The 15,623-nt window shown below is 47.9% G+C and overlaps 2 protein-coding genes across 4 annotated transcripts; one reads left to right on the plus strand and one right to left on the minus strand.

Moving 5' to 3' along the window:
• Positions 1-2,122: 2,122 nt before the first annotated feature.
• On the minus strand, positions 2,123-7,711 carry ERICH4 (glutamate rich 4). Of its 2 annotated transcripts, none has more exons than XM_081273505.1 (3): positions 7,007-7,711; positions 3,577-3,764; positions 2,123-3,016 (listed from the first exon to the last, which is right to left on the minus strand). In XM_081273505.1, the coding sequence occupies exons 2-3, from the start codon at positions 3,748-3,750 to the stop codon at positions 2,789-2,791; spliced, it is 402 nt and encodes a 133-aa protein (XP_081129631.1). In that variant the 5' UTR covers positions 3,751-3,764; positions 7,007-7,711; the 3' UTR covers positions 2,123-2,788. The 2 variants fall into 2 exon arrangements, with proteins under 2 accessions (XP_081129631.1, XP_081129630.1); XM_081273504.1 differs by having other exon boundaries at positions 3,577-3,767.
• Positions 6,817-13,302, plus strand: DMAC2 (distal membrane arm assembly component 2). 2 transcript variants are annotated; one of them, XM_081273502.1, is made up of 6 exons: positions 6,817-6,861; positions 8,270-8,466; positions 9,862-9,942; positions 11,376-11,512; positions 11,616-11,778; positions 12,184-13,302. In XM_081273502.1, the coding sequence occupies exons 1-6, from the start codon at positions 6,844-6,846 to the stop codon at positions 12,308-12,310; spliced, it is 723 nt and encodes a 240-aa protein (XP_081129628.1). In that variant the 5' UTR covers positions 6,817-6,843; the 3' UTR covers positions 12,311-13,302. The 2 variants fall into 2 exon arrangements, with proteins under 2 accessions (XP_081129628.1, XP_081129629.1); XM_081273503.1 differs by lacking the exon at positions 9,862-9,942.
• Positions 13,303-15,623: the final 2,321 nt, after the last annotated feature.

Here is a 15,623-nt window from a genome sequence, read left to right on the forward strand (position 1 = left end):
TGGACTGGGTATGTCACTCAATGACAGAACACTGCTGGGTGCTCCTAATACCAAAAAAAGAAAGAGAAAGGAAGGAAGGAAGGGAATTTATTTTGGCTCAAGTTCTGATCCAAGGTGGAGGGGCCACATCTGGTGATGGCCTTGTGGCTGAAAGAGTTCTGAGGTGGTGCAGAAAATCACATAAATGTGTCCTGTGTCCTCGTCTTCCTCCCTCTTCTTATAAAGCTATTTACTATTCAATCCCTGATGGCTTCCATCCTAATCACCTCCCCAAAGCCTCACCTCCAAACTTGGATTAAGTTTTCACCCTCTTAATATCTCACAATGGAGATTAAACTCCAACATGAGCTTCAGAAGGGACACCAATACGCAAACCAGCACTCTACCTAAATCCCCACCTCAGTCCTGGTCAAGAATCACATGCCCACAGGCTTCTGGGCTGCTGTCTATAGATGCTGTACATCTCCAGCAGGTGGAGGTGTAACAACACATTTGCAACCCATCTGGGATCACCTCTGTAAATCCTGCATGCTCATCTGCCCCCACCCACATCCTATTTTATTTTTTTTTAATTTTTTTTTTTTTTGAGAGAGAGAGAGAGAGAGAGAGAGAGAGAGAGAGAGAGAGAGGATTTTTTTTAATATTTATTTTTTAGTATTCGGCGGACACAACATCTTTGTATGTGGTGCTGAGGATCGAACCCGGGCCGCGCACTACTGCTTGAGCCACATCTCCAGCCCCACATCCTATTTTTAAACATCTGAAACAGAAATGCAGCAGGAATTACACTGTAACTTTTGGGGGAGTGGTTACCAGGGATTGAACCCAGGGTGCTTAACCACTAAGCCACACCCCTAGCCCTTTGTTTTTAATATTTATTTTTTAGTTGTAGTTGGACATAATATCTTTATTTTATTTTTATGTGGTGCTGAGGATCGAACCCAGGGCCTCGAAATGCTAGGTGAGCGCTCTACTGCTGAGCCACAATCCCAGCCCCTCCCCGGTCCTTTTTTATGTTTTATTTTGAGATGGGGGCCTCACTAAATTGCTGAGGCTGGCTTTGCACTGGAGATCCTCCTGCCTCAGCCTCCCGAGTCCCTGGATTACAGGTGTGCATGACAGTGCCTGGTACTACACCATAATTCAAAATGTTCTAACAACCATACTTGAAAATGTAAAAGGAAATAGGTGGGGCTGAGGGCATGGCTCAGTGGTAGAGCATTCACCTAACATGCCAGAGACCCTGGATTCAATCTCCAGCATCACAATAAGAAAGAAAAGAAAATAAAGAGAAAGAAAAAAAGAAATGAAAGAAACAGGTGAATACACCCAACATCACCAAATCATATGGATCAAAACCACAATAACACTTTATATCCATTAGGATGGCTATTACTACAAAAAAAAGAAAGAAAAGAAAGAAACACAGAGAAAATAATAAATTTTGGCAAGGATGTGGGGACACTGGAACCCCTGAGCCCTGCTGGTGGGAATTTAAAAAGGTGCTGGTTTTGTGGAAAGCACTATATTACTTCCCTCAGCAACTAAACACAGAATTTTCTAAGGGTCCAGCAATACCACTATGGGTGTGCACCCCAAAGAATTGAAACCAGGGACTTGAACAGACATCTGTACACCATATTCATATTATGCAGTATTATTTGCAATAGTCATAACAAATTGGAGGTAACCCAAGTGTCCAAACACAGATAAAATGGATAAACAAAAGATACATACCTACCTTCATATATATGTATATACCTATATATGTAATATATATACAATATATATTACAATATAAAATATATTACATATATACCTATATATATATATATATATACACACACACTTATATACCATATATATGTATTATATATAGGTATATATATACCTATATACCATATATACCTATATATGTAATATATAGGTATATGAGTAATATATTATTATATATTATGTAATATATATTATGTATATGTAATAATATTCGGCCTTAAAAGGGTAGGGAATTTTGACAAATGCTACAACATGACATCATGCTCAGTGAAATAAGGCAGACACAAAAAGACAAATATTGTGTGATTTACTTGGATGAAGTACCTAGATTAGCAAGTTCATAGAGAAGGGACAGGATCATGTAGAGTTACTATTTAATGTTAGAGTTTCAGTTTTGCAAGATGAAGAGAGTTCTTGTGATAGTTACACAACCACAAGAATGTACCTAATGCCACCTAACCACATACTTTAAAATGGTTAACCCAATCAATTTTATGTTACTATTTTACCACAATAAAAAGTGAACAGGCAAGATTAATTTTAATAATATTTTATCCTAATATACTCAAAATATCATTTCAACATATAATCAATATTTTAAATTATTGAGATGTTTTACCTTCTTTTTACCACATGACCTTTTACATTTTGTGCATATTTTACACAAGGCACATCCCAATGTGAATCTACCATGTGTCAAGTGCTCAACAGCCATGTTTGGCTGGTGGCTACCACACTGGATGGTATTGATCTTCAACTTAGTCTGCAAACATCTCTCACATCTCCACGGCCACACTTGAGGCTCTTCTGCAGCGTCTCTGTACACCTTCCACATTGCCTGCATTCAAACCCGCCTACAGTCATAGGCCAACGCCTAGATCTCATCCCCAGACATCATCAGAGAAAGAACCAGCTCTGGAGTGCCCACTGGCTTCAAACTGGATTTGACCTGCAAATCTCCCCTTTCCTTTGCATAAATATATATCTCATTTGTGCATCAAACTAAAGCATCTCAGATAGTCATCTCAAAGTCAGGGAGGCGTGGGATTGGGAAGGAGTTCCCTGGGCATCCTTCCTCCTGCTTCCCCTGGGGCTCTTCCTCCTCCTCCGCTTCCTCATCGATGCTCTCCTCCTCCTCCTCTTCCAGGATGGCCACCAGATCCTCCTGCAGTGCCCTCATCTCTAGCCCCAGGCTGCACAGCTGGCCCAGCAGCTGGATATCCACACGGCGCAGCTTTCCCTGGGGGCAGGAAGGGGTGTCAGGGGCATGCCACACCAGAGGGCAAGGGGTCCCACCAGGACTAGGGTGGCAGCAGGTCTCAGGTCCAGTCCTGGCCCACAGCACCTGGGCAGGTCCTCACTGTGCTCCTGGGTGCCATCCTGCCTCTCCTCCTGTCTCTTGATCTCAGTCTCTTTCCATTTCTGTCTCTCTTGTCTGCTTCCACTTTTCTGCCCATCTCTGTGTCTCTCCATGTCTGGGTCTCTCCCTGTCTGTATCTATTTCTGTTGCCCATGTCTGTACTCCTGCCGTGGCTCTTCGCATCTCTCTCCCCACCCCTCATATTCAGATCCAGTCTGCCTCTCTGTTCCAGGATCTCTGATTTGCACCTGCCTCTCTGTCTCTGTCTCCATTCCCCTCGCAATGTCTCTGCTTCTCCCTCCACCTCTGCCTCCAGTTCTCATTCCTGTCTCCCAGCTCCTGTCTCCCAGCCTCTGGCCCTTTCTACTTCACCACCGTCACTCACTCACTTATTCATTCTCTCTCTCCATCTCTTGTCCCTCAAATCCATCCTCACTCACCAGTTCCTCCCAGATCCACAGCAGACTCTCCTTGGCACCTCCAGGTTCCTCCCCTGGGGACAGAAGGGTCTGTCTAGGGCTCCCCTCTGGGGAGGGTCCCCTCAGGGCCTGGGGTGGTGGGCCCAGCCCAGGGGGCTCCAGTCCCGCCTGCTTCAGCTGCATCCACAGCTCCATAGTCTAATCAGTGGCTGCTAGGAGGAGGAAGTAGCAAGGTTCAGGGTGACTCAGTGTCCTGGGGAGTCATGGGATTGGGGGAGGAAAGGGCAGTGTGGGGGGTGCTGGCAGAGGCATCCCAAAGTCCATTCTTCAGTGAGAATCAGCTGGCTGTGGGTTTTTTTTTTTTTTTTTTTTTTCCTCCCTCCTGAATTCCTACCTCAGCTCTCACATGGTCCAGCCACAGCCTCTCTGGGAGATCAAACTCCACCTTCCTGCCTCTTCTCAGACCAGACCACCCACAGGTGCTGGGTGTCTGTGGATACTGTCTGTCCTGCCTCTCCTGCATCCTCCCACCTCTCCAGTCCCTCCTTCTCAGCCTTTTCCTAAATTACATCACCTGACCTCTTGTGTGCCCACAGATTGGTGGTCTTTACCTGTCCCCTGGCTCTCGCCATCCCAGGGCTTGCCTAAGGCTCCCTTAGTGTCCAGACTGCTATCCATAACAGAGTGGCCAATGTTGCTGGCCCTGGACTTGCCTGCATCAGGGTAGCCTTGCTGTGGAAAAGACTAGGGAGTTCTACAGGCCTCCCTCTGCCTCTCTTTCAAACCCAAAGTTTTATAAAATTCCACTGAGAAGTCAATGGTTCCCAAGTCCCTGACTCAGTCCCGACCTCCTTCCTGAGCTCAGACCCCACTCAGCAGCTCCATATGGATGTCAGACATCTCAAGGTCAACATGGCCAGAACAGAACTCTCAAATGTGAACTACCAGACAAGATTAATTTCCTGTTGACACTGTGAAAAATTATCACAATCTTGGTGGCTCAAAACAACAGTTATGGGCTGGGGTTGTGGCTCAGCAGTAGAGCGCTTGCCTAGCATGTGTGAGGCCCTAGGTTCGATCCTCAGCACCATGTACAAATAAATAAAAAATAAGGGTGTTGTGTCCACCTACAACTAAAACATATATATTTAAAAAAAAAAAAACAGTTATTCTCTTACTATTCTGGAGATCAGAAGTCTAAAGTGACTGGTGCATAGGGCTGGTTCTCTCTAGAGGGTCCAGGGGAGAATCCACTCCCAAGTCTTTTCCAGCTTCCAGAAGCCACGGCCTTCCTTGGCTCACAGCCCCTTCTTCCTTCACTCTAACCTTTGCCTCCACCATCCTGTCTCCTACCGACTCTGATCTTCCAACCTGCCCAGTGGAATCTTGTGGGTATACTGGTCCCACTGATTTTTCGTAAAATCTCCCCCTCTCAAGATTCTACTTCACTTAGGGCTGGGGTTGTGGCTCAGTGGTAGAGCACTTGCCTAGCACTGGGTTCAATCCTAACACCACAAAAATAAATAAATAAATAAAATAAAAGTATTGTGTTCTTCTACAACTAAAACAAAAAATAAAAAAAAAAAAGATTCTACTTTACATCTGCAAAGTCCCATATAAAGAGCTACTGTCACAGGTTAAAGGATCACAAAACATAAATATCTTGGAGGTGGGAGCATTATTCAGCTTATCATCTCCACCTTCCCCAATCTGCTGCTTCTCTAGTTTCCTCATCTCCATAAGGGACACCCCAATCTTCTTAGTTTCTCAGGCTGTTGGCATGACCTTCAAATAGATTCAAAATCTGAGCCTTTCTCACTATCATCACTGCCTAGACTATTGCAATAGCCTCTTTGCTCGTTCCTCAACCTATTATATCCGATTTCCACCTGGCAAAAATGATCTTTACAAAACGTAAATAAGATTTTGACACTCTCCTCACTGGGAACAGAATAAAATCCTACTGGGCCTGCAGTCAGCCTTCTGTCCACCTCTCTGACCCAGTCTCTACCTCTCTCTGCAAGCTGGTTCCCACATAAGGGCCTTTACACTAGCTATTATTTCTACCTGAAACACTTTTCCCCTAGACCTTGGAATGAATGGCTGTTTTCTTCCTTATCATTACTTCCTTTTTTTTTTTTTTTTGGTACTAGATATTTTACCACTGAGCTACACCCCCAGTCCCTGCCCTTTTTTTTAGCCCTAGATTTTTTGCAATTTTTAAATTTTTTTTTTTAGTTTTAGATGGACACAATACCTTCATTTATTCTTTTTTAATGTGGTGCTAAGGATTGAACCCAGTGCCTCATATATGCAAGTGCTCTACCATTGAGCCACAATCCCAGCCCATCCTCAGTTCTTTTTTTTTTTTTTTTTTGAGAAAGGATTTTGCTAAACTGCTGAGGCTGACCTCCAATCTACAATTCTCCTACCTCAATCACCTGAGTTGGTGGGATTAAGGCATGCCCACCACTCCTGGCTCACTTCCATCATTAATGTCACCTCTTCAGAAAGGCATTTTTGCTGATGGCTCCATGTCCCAGTACTGCCTATTATATTTATGAAAACACCGTTTTTATCTACTTCTTATCAAACACTATCTGACTTGATCTTGCTTATTCATTTGCTTCTTATCTATCCTCTCCCCATCTGGAATTCTGACTCCCTGAGAGAGAAGCTGGGTTGGTCCTGATCACCAAGGTAACTTCAGCACTCAGAACAGTACTTAACACCCCACAGTAGTGCTCAGGAAGTATCTGTGGAATAAGAGAATGAAAACTTCTATACACAAGACTTCCCACTGAATCTTTAAGCGATCTAGGCTTGACCTCCAAAATAGGTTGAACACTTCACAATATCAGTCTTGAGATCTGATCTCAGTTTCTTACCCTTATGTCTGACCTCATCACCCACTCCACCTTCCCCTAGCTTGACTCTGGTTTAAATTAAAAAAAAAAAAAAAAAAAAGACACAATCTGTTTTTTAGCCAAATTATTCTGAAGAGAAGGAAATCAGGGAACTGCAGCTGCAGTCTAAGGAAGTGAATGTACAGCTTTTCTAGGGACAGGAAGGACTGTCCAGCTTTCCTAGGGAAGGACATGTTGAGTTCCATTTTTCAGGTCCGTGGAGAAAGTACTCCAAGCAATCAATCCTTAAAAGCGAGTAAGCTAAAAAATCAGAATGCGCCTTTAAGAGGGTGTGGCCACAAGAGAAGGTATTTGCGACTGAAAAGGCGGGGGGGGGGGGGAAGAAAAGACCGGCCCCTTCCGACTACGTAAGCCCGGCAAGATGGCAGCGTCCAGGTCGGTAAGTGACCGGGCCTCCTAGAGCTCCCGAAATTGAAGTCCGCTCTACAGCCTCCACCCTCGGGCCCTTTGTCACCCTCGGGAGCCCGGTATAAGGGAACAGAGGCATCTCCCGCTAGGCGCTAGGTCTCACACCGGGAGTGTACCTCAGGGGCTATGGGGCAGAGGGCAGGAAGGATCCGGGGAGCCTCAATCGGCGGCGGAGTTTTAGGGAGCAAATGGGAGGGGACTTGGCGAGGGCAACCAATGGGAATGTGTGCCTAGCCAATCAGACTGAGGGGTACGACTGATCGCACAAGGAGCCAATGAGCATGCGGGGGTGGGTTCTGGGCCGGGAAGAGCTCTGGGACTGTTTTGCCAGAGAGTTAGGGATTGGGTTCGAGGGTGGAGCCCGGAGAATAAATTTGAGGGAAATTCATGGAGATTTAGTAATTTTGGTGGAAAAACCAATGGTACCATGAGGACAGAGTTAGGAATGAAGATGTGAATTTGGGAGTTCCAGTGAAAAGAATCTGAGGGAAATTACGGGATTTGCGATAGTCGTTAAGAGAATTTAAAGAATTGGGTAAAAATCAAGGAATGAATTCAGGGAAAATTGTCAGTTTCAGAGTTTTTAGAGGAGCCGGGCGCAGTGGCGCAAGTCTGTAATCCCAGCGGCTCAGGAGACTGAGGCCATCGGATCGCGAGTTCAGAGCCAGCCTCAGCAATTTAGCGAGGCCCTAAGCAACTAAGCGAGACCCTTTTTCTAAATTTAAAAATATGAAAAAGGGCTGGGGATGTGGCTCAGTGGGTAAGCGCCCCTGGCTCAATACCTGGTGCGCGCGCACAAACACACACACGCGCGCGCGCGCACAAATACACACACACACACGTGCGCGCAGGTTTGGACAAAAGGGAGAATGAGCGATTTTGGTTACAGAAGAAATTTTAGCCCAGCGCAGAGGGTGCACACCTGTGATCCCAGCGACTGATTGATTAAAGGAAGAATTTGGGGGGCTGGGGATGTGGCTCAAGTGGTAGCACGCTTGCCTGGCATGCGTGCTGCCTGGGTTTGATCCCTAGCACCACATACAAAACTAAGATGTTGTGTCCACCGAAACTTTAAAAAAAAAAATTAAAAATTCTCTCTCTCTCTCTCTTTAAAAAAAATAAAGGAAGAATTTGGGGAGAGCATGGGGAAATTTTTGGAATCCCAAAGAGTTTTATATTTTTCTCTTGGTGCTAAGGATTAAACCCAGAGCTTTGTGCCAATGAAGCAGGTGCTCTACCACTGAGCTTCATCCCCAGCTCAGAATTGGGAAGTTCTGAAAGGAGAACTTTCAGGAAGCAAGGGATTGAGGTTCATGGAACAAGAAGGGAGGGGAGGTCCAGCTCCAGACCCAGCCTCTCTTTCCTCTTCCTCTCCCCAGTTCCTGTGCCTGCTGGCCCCAATATATAATGGAGGTACTAGAGGCATCCATGGTCTGAGTGGGGCAGTGCCCCGGGAGGGCAGTCAGAGGGAGAGAAGGACACTACTCCAGTTCCTGACTGACCGTTTCTACGATGTGGAGGCTCTGAGACAGTACTTGCTCCAGAGGAAGATAGCGAAGGTGCACAAGGAAAATCGGTGAGAACCTGCAGCCTGCAAGACCCTGCCTGCTAATCAGCCTCACCAGTAAGAGCTTCACTCCTGCCCTGCTGCTCCCAGCCAGCACCAGGGCTTCCCTACCACTGTTGCATCTTCATATCCCGCCCACACCCTCCTCAAGGCACCTGCTGCCACCAGCTCCACTTGGGGGATCTACCTGGCCTCACACCTAACATGGCTAGAATAAACCTTTCATTTCTCCTTAAAAGTACCTGCTCACCTCTAAGCCTTCCTCATCACAGGAACTGGTGCTACTGACATTCAGACTGATTTTTAAGGAATCCTCTTAACTCTTAGCTTCTCCGCCCTCCACATTCAGTGCATCAACATTAGAATATTCCAGGTCTGGTCACCTCCTCTGTTTATAATGTCAGGTCACTGTGGTCATCTCTTGACCTTTAATATGTTCTCAGTTACAGTCTACAAAGCAATCAAAGGACCCACAAGAAAGTAAAATATAAACCATCACCACCTGCCTAAAACTCCAAGTGGTTTCTGACTGACTAAAGTAAAAGCCCCATCTCCAAGGCCCTAATACCTGGCTGCCATGAGCTTTGAGACCCCTTCCAGGGACTCCCCTCACCCCCACCTACAAGGCCTCCTTGTTGCTAGGAACCCAGCCATTGAAATTCAAGCCTCTGAGCTTGGCTACTCTGCTCCTTAGGCCTGGCAGGCCCTGGCCTTGACCTTCTCGTTCCTTCTCACTATTCAAGTCTGCCCAATCTCGCTGCCTCCAAGAACTGTCTTTTTTATTATTATTATTTTTTAGTTACAACACCTTTATTTTGTTTATACTCACCTCACACGTGCTAGGCGAGTATTCTACCCGCTGAGCCACAAACCCAGAACCAGTCTTTTTAATTTTTAATTTTTTAAAAATATTTATTTAGTTGCAGATAAACACACAGTATCTTTATTTATTTTTATGTGGTACTGAGGATCAAACCCAGTGCCTCACATATACAAGGCAAGCATTTTACCATTGAGCTACATACAGCCCCAGCCCCCCCCAAGAACTGTCTTTTAACACCTAAAACTAAACCAGTCTCCACCAGTCTAGCCCCTGACCAAGCCACTCCCTGTGGGTGTCCACCGTGACTTCTTTTCCTCATTGTGTTGGTACTCTGCCATTTGTGGTTATTTCCTGGAGTGTCATCTATCTCTTCAGATAGCTCAAAAAGGAAGATCAGGGATGGTTTTCTGCTGTGGTCACCACTGTGCCCCCAGTGCCCAGCATTTAATGGTCATTCAATAAAGATTCACAGCCAGGTGTGTTTGCCCAGTGCTCTGGACTCTGCCCCTCTCAGCAGCACTGGGGCATGGCGAGGGGTGCGGTGCTCTCAGGCTTTACCTTTACTACCATTTTCTTGGCAGATCCCTCGCCCACATCCAGGAGAAATATGGCCCGTACATCGCAGGAGCCTTCTTTGTCCTGAAGCAGGGAGGTGCAGTCAAGTATGACAGCAAAGGTTTCTGTTGTGGGTTGGGAGGGGCAGCAGGGTTCGGAGACCAGCCTCTGCAGTCAGATGGGCTTTCCTGTGTACCAGTTTTTGCCACCTAGTGGCTGTGGGGTGTGGGACCTGTTCCTGGGCTTCTGTTGTGTCATCTATAAAATGTGATTGATGATTGTAGCTAATCAACAAGGTTTACAGTAAGGGCTGGAATTCTGTAGTCTAAACATCTGTAATGATGCCTTGCATAACATGTGCTCAATAAAATTGGTTAGTCACTGCTATAGTCTCAGCACCTACTCAGGAGGCTGAGGCAGGAGGATTGCGTGAGCCTGGGAGTTCAAGGCCAGCCTGAACAGCATAGCTAGACTTCATCTCAAAAAGAAAATAGTTTTTCTTTTTCTCGCTCCCTCTCCCCACTTGATTCTCCTTCCCTTTCTCCTCCTTCCTGATATTTTTTCCTTCTTTTTGGAAAAATAGTTCCCAGAAGATTCATCTAATCCTCATGTTTGTTCCATTTGAAAAGCTTACCTGACCAGGCACAGTGGTGCACACCTGAAACCCCAGCAACTCAGGAGGCCAAAACAGGAGGATTGCAGGTTTGAGACCAGCCTGGGTAACTTTGCAAGACCTTGTCTCAAAATAAAAAAAAAAAAAAAAAAGCACTGGAGTTGTAGCTCAGTGATAGAGCACTTGCCTAGGACATTGAAGGTACTGAGTTCAATCCTCAGCACTACATAAAAGTAAATAAATAAAGGTATTGTGTCTGTCTACAACTAAAAATATATATTTAAAAGAAAATAAAAGGAGCTAAGGATGTAGCTCAGTAATGAAGCGCCCCAGGTTCAATCCTCAGTACTGCAAAAATTTTAAAAAATAAACAACTTGGACCTAGTCTGAGCACTTCCTTGAGCAACCTCCTTAGGACAGTCTGGAATGCCTGTAACCATTGCCCATCTACAAGGACTGATGCACCTAGCTCTGTGCTCATATGTTATCTGTATTCCCTAGGCCTCTCAGCCTCCAGGTGTGTGAGCCTGGACAAGCATTCCATCTGTGTTGGAATTGTCATGGGATCCAACAAGGCCCTCGCCGTGAGGCTCTCAGCACAGGCTGATGTGTATACAGGAAGTGTGTTAGTGCAGTCGCTTTATCATAGGGGCAAGGGAGGATTCTGGGGAATTGGAAACATAAATATCAATACTCCCTCCCTCTCCCCCCTCCTTTGGTACTGAAATTGAGCCAAGGGGTACTTTACCACTGAGCTACATATATAGCCCTTTTTATTTTTTTGAGACTGGGCCTTGCTAAGTTGCTGAGGACCTCACTAAACTGCCGGCTGTCCTTGAACTTGTGATCCTCCTGCCTCACCCTCCTCAGTTGCAGGAATTATAGGCTTGCACTGCCACCCCTGGCTTCCCTCCCTCTCTTCTGCAGGTTTCAGGACCATGAGTGGATCAGGCCGGATAAGCGTGGCCATTTCTTCCTTGAGTTCTTGAAGCTACAGACAGTGCCTGTGCAGGCTGTGGACGCCAGTGGCTGTGCCATCAACTACGACGGCCTGGACAACCTCTGTGAGGGGGCAGAAAGGGAAAGGGTCGGAGGGCCTCCACATCTTCCTTTCTGGTGGTAGGCTCCAGACAGCCCCTGCTACCCTCCTGCCTTCTCCCACTACAGTGCCCCTGAAGGAGCTCCAGTCCCTGTCGCTGCAGCGCTGCCCCAATGTGGACGACTGGTGTCTCAGCCGCCTCTACCTGCTGGCCGGTTCACTGCAGGAGCTCTCACTATCAGGGTGTCCCCACATCTCTGAACGGGGCCTTGCCTGCCTCCACCACCTCCAGTAAGACCTCAGCTCAGCCTGGGCCCTGCCCCAGGGCATCTCCCACCCGACCCTGATGCTGGAGAGAAAGTTGGGAGGGAGCAATTTTGGGCTGTCCCTATACCCTAAGGTTGTGGGGTAGGTATGGATGAGCAGTCGCAGCACATGTCTGGAAGAATTAAAATGATGGTTTTCTTTTAATGAAGCCTTCATGGTATTTACACTGATGCAGAACAATGTATACTTAACCAGGGATTTCATGGGCTTACTATAATAAAGTTTTGAGATCAGGGTTGTAGCTCAGTGGTAGAGCACTTGCCTAGCCCTAGCCATTCAGGCCTGGGTTCCATCTCCAGAAAAAAAAAAAAAAAAAGCTACTGTAAGCACACACATGCTGTCCTCATGCAGTGCCCTTCTTTCCCTCAGGAACCTTCGCAGGCTGGACATCTCAAACCTCCCAGCTGTGTCCTACCCAGGCCTCACTCGGATCCTGGTGGAGGAGATGCTGCCCAACTGTGAGGTCCTGGGGATGGATGAGGACCAGGCACTGTAGCTGAGGCTGGAGGAGCAGCCTCAGGACTCGGCCAGCCCCAACCCTGCCTGACCTCAGCCCACTCTGCTCTCCCGTGGATGGCAGCAGGCTGGTGGAATGTGTGATGGCGCCCACACTCTTGACTTGCAGTGGGGATCCCGCAGCAGGGAAGAGGGCCTGGCAGGTCCGAGGGCGTGAGGTCAGGTGTTTATTCCCAGCTGCCTTTGGCTGGCAGTCAGGGTTCTTGTCACCCTGTCAGGCACTCCTTTCCACACACTGCTCCTTCCCCTGCCTCTAGGGCCTGGTGAGATAAAGGCTCCCAATCAGTAGGACAGGGAGCTGTCCTCGCCCCATGCATGGCTTAGTCTTGTCAAGAGGCCTCTCCCAAGCTGTCCCACATTTGAGTATGTGGCCGTCTCTTGCAGGGACCCTGACATGGGGTGCTGCAAGCACTTGACAGCAGTGGCTCTCCCCAGTGCAGGGCTGGTCAGCTGACAGCAGCATGTCCAGCATCCCTGGCCCACACTTACTGAAGGCCAGTACCACCTGAACTCCCACAGTGTTGCCAGTAATTGATTTATTGATTTTGAGCTCCAGATTCAACTTTTCTGCCTGCTCTGTGAAAATGAAGCTGAGCTTTTAAAATATTTTCCTTTGCCAACTGGCAGGACAGACTTCCCGCCAGAGGGTGCTGGAGGAACACTCCAGGAGGAGAGGCCCGTGCTCTGCTGTACCTACAGCTTACCTGCTCCAGGTCTTGGTCTTGCCGGGCTGGTGGCTTCCCCCGCACTCAGCTCCTGGAGAGCCATGTGGTCCACAGCCTCCTCTGGTGCCCGCCCCCTCCACCAGTGGTCTCACAGGGGCCTCTGTTGATGCTTCTCTGTGAATAACTCCCCAGCACTCCGGATGGGCTTCTGGTCAATTCGGAGGCAGTTTACCAATGAATTCCTTGTGATCCCAATTCACTGCTGAGATCAATAATTCTTTATATTAAACTTTGCCTGTTGAAATTACTGTGTGGTTTTCCTCTCCTGATTGGATCCAGATGGATGCAGAATCTGTCTGCAGTTTCTCAGGACACCCAGACTCCTAAATAGAGTTTTGGGATTGGTTTGGTTGTAGCTTTGGGCTTAAGCTAAGCTCCTTGCTGATGGGAAACAGGTGGCATCAGAGCCCTGGCATCACCTATGGTGATCCAGCATGATGAGCTGCCAACTGAAACACGTGCGTGGGAGCCCCGGTGGCTGCCGGGCTTGAAAGCTGTGACAATTGGGACAATTCTAAACAGTAAGATGTTGATGGATTCTTGGGAATGCCTTTAAGTGCTTACAGATAATGACAAGCCTAATATGTCACATCTAAGAACTAGAGAGGTTTCATTATAGCACCAAAAGCTATAATGGTCATCTGTTGGACCCAGAGTAAACAGATCTCAAAGCGTCAAGTTACTCAAAGACTCCTTTACCAGTGCCAAGAGATCTATCAACCTGCCTATGCTTGGAAAACTTGTGATGACTTGGGATCCTCACTTTGAAAGGGGGCATCCATTAATAAGACTTACAAGTGTTCCCCTGCTGCCCCACATCCATAAATGCCAAGGGTCAAATCTCAGCTTGCTCCAGGGGAACAGGTACCTACCAGGATACAGGAAGGAACAGCTTACATACCATAGAACAAGACTGCAAATACATGTGTAGTTGGAAACTTGGGAAATGTGTGCAGGAATGGATTTTAAGTGTGTCAGACCAATGAGGGTGGTTCTAACACTAGTAGGGGCTTTGACATTTGCAAGGTGAGCACGCTTACCAGAGATGCCTAATTTAATGGGTTACTTTGTGCAGCAGGGGTGGTTCTAACAGTTCTTGGTTGGCTGACTGGAACTTGGACCCAAAAGTAGCCTACAGTAAAGAGGCTGAGACTAGAACTGCCCTGGCATAATATAGAGGCAAGGAATCCAAAGGCTTAGTTAGGGAGACAGACACACCAGGTTGGAGTGATCACATTGGATCTGCACGGCCACCTTCAACTGCAATTCTCAAGTAGACACCTCTTATTAACAGACTAATCCTGCATTTCTTCAATCCCAAGTTTAGTTAATCCTTTATATCAAACTTTCCCTGTTCCAACTGCTATGTGGTTTCTCCTCAATGGACCCAGAATGACGCCCCAGGAGAGGGGCTCTGTGTGAGATGAGCAGGAATTCAGGGGGCTTGACCTCCTCTTCTGACCCCAGGTGAGGCAGGCTGGCCCTGCCTGGCCCTGCTTGGCCCCTGGCCATCCTCCTAGTAGTAGCTTTATTCCACTGGCATTCACCACTTCCACCCCACTCTCTTCCTCCAGCTGTTCCATTATTCAAACCTTAGGGAGGAAATCAGAGCTGGACAGATAACAAGCTTCTGCTGCTGACTGGGTTCCTGACAAACTCTGGACAGTATCTCTCCAACCAGGTGGGGTGAAGAGGTCAGCCCCAAGTTCCCAGGAGACAGTGGGACAAGGAAGCCCCACCTATTCCCTCCCTAGATAGCTGGCGCAGTCCCAACAGCAGAGGTCCCCTGGAGGACAGGGGTGTAAACACAGGCAGACACCTTTTCTAATCCCAAGGGGGGGACGTGAGTGATGCTGAAGTCACTGCAGTGCGGGAGGGGCAGGCACCAGGGCAGCTGGTCCCAGGACTGGGTGAGAGCCTTAGGAATTGCTTACAGGCCTCCCTTCAGGTGGGTGGCCTAGGCGAAGAGGGGGGAGGTTCTCTTGGCTTCCTGTGTGCTCCCCCATCACCCCTACTGCCCTTCACTTAGCTCCCCTTCACCTGGTCCTTCTCCCTTGTTCCTCTTCGCTGGTTCCTTACAGGCTCCCTTCACCTCTCCCAGGGTCAGTCTCCACCTTCCGGTTTCCTGCTCCCAGTCCTCCACCCACAGCCCTCAACCTTGGCTCCTGCAGGGGCTTCCTAGCCAACCCATGTCCATTTCCCTGCTCCACGCCCTCCAGGGCACCTTCCCCATCTTCTCCTGGCTCTCTCATCTCTGTCTCCCTCTTTTCTCTCTTCCTGACTCCTGGCCGAGGTCTCCCTGGCTGTCTCTCTCTCCCCTTGATGTCCCGCCTCCTCCCTGCCAGGCCAGTCCTCACCCCTACCCCGACTACAGGCGCAACAGCAAACATCCATATCTCTGGCGGCTGATCCATCCCCACTCAGCACATTCACACCGCCTCTGGGCTGTGGCCTCAAGCCAGCCCCTGGCCTCCCTCCCCATCTTTCCTCTTTGGGACTCTTCCCTCTGGGTCATTCTGACACCACCCAGTCCTTGGCCTCACCCTCTCCTGGACTCTCTCCCCTAGG

The sequence above is a fragment of the Spermophilus citellus genome, assembly GCF_964194105.1.
Source record: "Spermophilus citellus genome assembly, chromosome: 18".
Classification (NCBI taxonomy): domain Eukaryota; kingdom Metazoa; phylum Chordata; class Mammalia; order Rodentia; family Sciuridae; genus Spermophilus; species Spermophilus citellus.